Source organism: Nannospalax galili, unplaced genomic scaffold (genome assembly GCF_000622305.1).
Source record: "Nannospalax galili isolate Female #2095 unplaced genomic scaffold, S.galili_v1.0 scaffold579, whole genome shotgun sequence".
NCBI classification, from domain to species: domain Eukaryota; kingdom Metazoa; phylum Chordata; class Mammalia; order Rodentia; family Spalacidae; genus Nannospalax; species Nannospalax galili.
This window is the reverse complement of record NW_008344599.1, coordinates 2,540,353-2,546,044: the sequence shown is the minus strand read 5'-3', so window position 1 is coordinate 2,546,044 and position 5,692 is coordinate 2,540,353. Positions and strand designations below refer to the sequence as shown.

At 40.5% G+C, this 5,692-nt stretch overlaps 1 protein-coding gene across 1 annotated transcript; it reads right to left on the bottom strand.

Annotated features, from left to right (window-relative positions):
• Positions 1-4,380: 4,380 nt before the first annotated feature.
• LOC103740284 (olfactory receptor 6K3-like) lies at positions 4,381-5,328 on the bottom strand. The gene has a single exon (XM_008840872.1). It carries the CDS (start codon positions 5,326-5,328, stop codon positions 4,381-4,383), a length of 948 nt encoding a protein of 315 aa, XP_008839094.1.
• Between the last annotated feature and the right edge of the window lie 364 nt (positions 5,329-5,692).

Sequence of the window (5,692 nt, the reverse complement as noted above, 5' to 3'; positions counted from 1 at the left end):
TCCTCTAGAGGATTACTGGTATTTGGTGGGGATATGTTATTTTGGTTTTTCATGTTATTATTTTTTCTCTGCAATTTTGACATGTGAATTTCTTTTGTAGTTTCTGATTCTTGTGTGAGACTCAAGCCTTCAAGTTTAGGTGTGCTTCTTTTTGTGAACTTTATGTATTTTTGTGGTTTAATTTTTGGGCATGAAAGGCTGGTTCTTCTAAGCTTCCAGTTCCCTCTCTTGATTTTATATTGGAATGGCCAGATTGCTTTTGTCTTTAGGAGTTTCCACAGAGACCCAAGTCAGATGAGGATCAGATGCTCTCAGGCTTTCTCCTAAGGTCTGGATCCCTCCAGGATAGATTTTGGCCTCAGGAATTTGGGGTTGGACTGGCCTGGGAGCTGGGCCCAGGAAAGATGCTGGTCTAAGGCAGATGGTGGCCATGCCACCGAGAGATGCAAAGGAAGATGGGAGCAGTTAGCAGCTCCAAGGGCCCCTAGGGACTGTACTGAGGAGCATCCTTTTGGATGTTTAACAGACATACTTTGAGGCCTATACTAATTTGGTAAGAGGGACATAAAGGACAGTTTTTGCTCTTTGTCTCGTAGGTTGACTAGTTCCAGGGGACTATGAGCATCACTCAAAATGTCCTGTAATGGTGGTGGGTCACCTATCCTCTTGATCAAGGAGACCAAGGAGACCCCACCAGATGGATTTGAACTAGTGTCCAGTCTACAAGAGGAGGGTCGACACAGAAGAATCATTTCCTCCATGCTTCCAAGCAAAGACAACCATGGTAGAGCAGGAACTCTGACTTATCTTCACATAGTCGGAACTGGTAAAGGAAAGGAGCGAGGGTCTCCACCCAAGCCCATGTGACCCCTGAGAAACAGGTCCTCAAAGGACCTTAAGAGTGAAAATAAATTGGTTTATGAGGGCCAACTGTATGGCCTTAAACATCCTGATGTAGCTGCATGAGTCGGGAAAAGAACCATGGGCATGAAGGGGAAAATGAAGCTTGAGAAAAGGGAACAGTAGGAGACAGGTTGTATCAAGAGGGAAATGGGGAAAAGGGAACACTTTAACTGGGATGGAGGAGTGAGGGTTATACAGGGTGAGTGAAAGGTGAGATAAATGAAGCTTAGATACTATGACAAAACAAAGGGTAATATATTAGTTTAATGTTCTACATAAAAATACCCATTATCTCACGCCTTTAATCACAGCACTTGGGAGGCAGAGGCAGGCGGATCTTTGTGAGTGCCAAGACTTTCTTGGTTACATTAATCATTACTAAGCACCTAAGGTTTCCCAGCCACTGTGGAATTTAAAAGCAAAAAAATAAATAAATATAAAATAAATAAATAAATAAATATACCATATATATATGTATATAGTTGATGCCAGGCAGGATAAATCACCCTTTGACTTCTTGATTAGTGTAGACCTAGAGACTCACAAAATAACAAAATAACACTGTCTAATTCCACAGCCCCTGATTGCCTCCCAGAACCTGAAGGCAAGACCCTACTGATGAAGATAGGACATCCTTCAGATAGAGGATTTGGAACAATGGTGCTGGAACTGACCTGGAAGCCTCCGGCCTGAAGACTAGCCCTCATGTTATCATGAGAGAGTGACAGAATGCCCCAGATGGTTACAGATAGCTGGCATTATCAATCAGCCACTTCCCTTTCTCCTGAGAGGACTATTTCCCAAGGAGGCAGCATGTCTCCTTGAGCAAATAATCCAAAGAAGAGATCATAAATATCTCTCAAGATAAACCAAAATAAACAGTGCCAGGAGTAGGGAGGCCATAAAAGGGACATTAATGCTCAAGAGTCCCTCTGATCATGCAGTCAATCAGCCACAGCTATATCCTATATGAGCCCCAACAGCCCCTCTTGCTGAAGCAGCCACAGATTTCAGCATGCTGGAAATCTGCTATCTTCTGCCCTCCACCTGCCAAGGTGCTTCAATAAACTTAGTCTTGTCTGAGATCAGGTATGGTCTCCTTCTTTCTATTGTTCCTACATTCTGTACCCCAAAAACCTAACAGATACTATGCAAATTGCTAATTGCAAATCAAAACAAATCAATGATTCAACCCAGCTGTAAAGCCTAATAAACAGCAATGACTTGCTTAGCAAATTACTATTATTGTAACGGTAGTGACACTTTTATCTTGGAGGTAATCAATAGCTATCCAATTGGAATTAAAGATGTTCAATGAGAAAGGGCTTATGTGTGGTACTATAAACATAGTGAAGTGCACATGGCTGGAGAGGTCATAGATCCTAGAGGAAAGTCTACTTTTGCCACATCCCTACACCAGTGTGATTTCTTACTGTAATCTAAACATGCATCCTTATATTTACAGACACATGTACCTCTCACCAATCATCAAAGTAGCTTCTTTTTTCTTAATATTTGATTGAGATTTTGTACATTTCATACAACAGTTCTTGAATTTAGACCTTCTTCCCATCCATACCCCCATACACCATGCCAGACCTCATGCATTCCACCATACCATGTTAAATCCTATCAAGTCACACATTTCTTTTGCAATGGATATAGACTTATAGAGTTCCACAACTGGTCAAATGCAGAGAATAATTATCTGTTAGACACTTAGCCTTAAGTGACACATTTTCAATGCAGCCTCTACATAAGATGAATGCATTGTTCAATTCTTACTACAGACATTTCCTTATACAATAGATGGTAATGAATACAGAAACTCCCAACTGGCCAATGTGCAGAGAACCAGAGGCTGCAGAGTGCTCATTCCTGAATAGGAAACCCATTTCAAACTTCTGCCTCCAAACACTCAAGGATCATTGCAAAGAGGGGATATAAAGAACCAGAGGTAGTAGATGGCCAAAAGGAATGAGAGTTTTCCAGACAGTTGGAGACAGTGGGTCAGTTGTTCATATGAATTCACAGCAATGGTAACAGCATGCACAAGTCCCATGTGAGCTCAAACAAGTCAAAATTCCCACACAGACAAAAGAAAGTGTGTAAGAAATTCTGGCCCGATCTAAGGAACTTTTGGCAACTGATAGCGGCTAGGAGGAGGAGAGACTGTCTCTTTTAGGGATGGAACTCCTTGTTGGTTGAGCAGGTTTCAGTGGGTGAATTCATGCTGAGGGACATGTAAGGACACAAAACAGACCCTATAGGCTGTACTGTATATACAGTGGAGAACATTGAATTAGGAGGGAAGTACATATTGGAAAGAGCATCTAAATACCATCAAATTACATATGAAAATTGCAAAAATTCAATAAAACTTTTGAAATGTCACATTTAAATGTATTTTAAAGGATAACTTAATTACAAGTTTTATGAATCAGACCAATTAATTGTGAAACATTCTTAAAAATGAATGATAGAAAATAATTACATGTATAAACAGAATATTAAGATTTTCAGACTTTAACCATATGGTACTGATTTCCTTAACCAACAAACTGAAAGATTAAAGAAAGTGTCTGAGTGTGTCACTGCTTCCCTCAAATTACTTAACTTGCTATAATAAAGAGATATATACATGACTTTCTTCATGGAAAAAATTCCCTTTAGGTATCAAAGTGTTCATATGAATGTAGAAAGATTATTTTATGGGAGTGAGACAGTAGGAGGGGCAGAACAGAGTCCTGAAGGCATGGGTGGGGTCAGCATCTGGGGATAAGCCTAAAATGCATCCTTCTTCCAATGTAGGGTTCTCCCATGTGCCTTGCATTTATCTATTTGAATGACTGGTATAGTTTTGTAGCCCTGGACTGAACATTACGGAGGCAGATTTCCTTCAAAAAACAAATTCTTCTCATTGCTGTGAATCCTGTTAATGTTTTATAAATGGAACTATAAGTACCAAATATATATATATATTTGGTCTTTTTGAGAAAGGGTCTCACTGTAGCTGCAGCTGGCCCGAAGTTGCTATATAGACCAGGCTGGCCTTGTACTCACAGGGATCCCCCTGCCTCTGCCTCCCAAGTGCTGAGATTAAAGACATGCGTCACCACGCCAGACTAGAGTAACAAATTTACAAGTATAGAGTAAAAGAGAACATAACAGAAATATTTAGGTGTGTAGATTATAAAGGCCATGATCCCTAGGCCATGATCTTTGATTGACTGGGAAAGATGGCACAACATTAGTGATTTCTAAATAGAAAGATCCTCCTTGGTAATTACTGAGTAATGCCAGGATGCAACAGATTGCTTTATCAGAAAAACAATGGTCATTAAGATAGAAAATTAGAAAGGACATCCAACAAATAACATGAAAAAATACATGTAGCAATTTTAGAACCTGATGGTTAGTTTGTAAAATGTATACAGAGGATGAAATATCTTTGTGAACAAGGTTGTGTGAACTCAGTCAGCTCCGAGGGACACTGAGCCCCTGGAGAGAAGAGAAAATTTTCCTAATGGCACCTTTCATATCCTTGTTCCTCAGGCTGTAGATTATAGGGTTGAAAAACGGGGCAAGGACAGCAAACGTCAGTGCAATGGCCTTCTCCAGCAGCGGTTGGAAGGTGACAGAGAAGCGAAGGTACATGAGAGACACACTGCCAAAAAATAGCAAGAAAATAGTGATGTGGCCTGCACAGGTAGAAAATGCCTTCTGACGGCTCTCACCAGAGGGAATCCTCACGATCACAGTGATGATCCTTAAGTAGGAGAGAGTGATGACAGAGACGCAGGTCAGGATGGAGATGGCATGGATCACATCTTCCACCAGAAACATGGAAGTGTCTGTACAGGCCAAGCGAGGCACAGGTTCAAAGTCACAGAAGAGTTGGTGGATCTGGTTGGGGCCACAGAAGGGAAGAGTAGAAATCCACACGATCTCTGGCAGCAGCATAAGGAAGCCCACGGTGAAAGAGCCTGTGGACAGCCGGATACAGAGTTGCAGCGTCATGATGACTGCATAGCGGAGAGGGTTACAGATGGCGACATACCTGTCAATGGCCATCACTGTGAGGACTAGGCCTTCTGTGACTCCAAGAGAGTGGAAAAAATACATCTGCAGCAGGCAGCCAACTAAAGAAATGGTTTTCTCCTTGCTGATCAGGCTGGAGAGCATTTTGGGAATGGTCACCGTGGTATACCAAATCTCCAGAAAGGAGAAGACACTGATGAAACTGTACATGGGGTTGTGGAGACGGGCATCCAGCTGGACAGCAAAGAAGATCATGGAGTTTCCAAACACGATGAACGTGTAAATGAAGAGCAGAGGAATGAAGAATAAGAGACCACCGTTCTCAATCTGAGGGAAATCCGAGAAAAGAAACTCAGTCACTTTTGTTTCATTCTCTTGATCCATGTTTCCATCAGTTACACTGGCTAGTGAAGGAATAAAATCAATATGAATTCAAAGTCAGAAAAATAGAAAATTCTTTTTAAGTAGCTGAAAATCCCTGAAATTAAGTTGATTAAATAAAATATACAATGAGTTATTTTGAAAATTATAATGTGATCCTGTTAAATTTGCAGACGATTTTAAAATAATTGTATTCTGTTAAAGAAACAGTTGGCTACTTGAAAATATAAATTGGTACATTTTCTCTTGAATGGTAAATTGGCTTACTGCCTAGAAGCTGCATTTTACTATGTACAGTAGGGGAAATTGTTTTGCATAAATGAGATACAGCAATATTCATTGCGATATTAAATTTACTAATAAAATT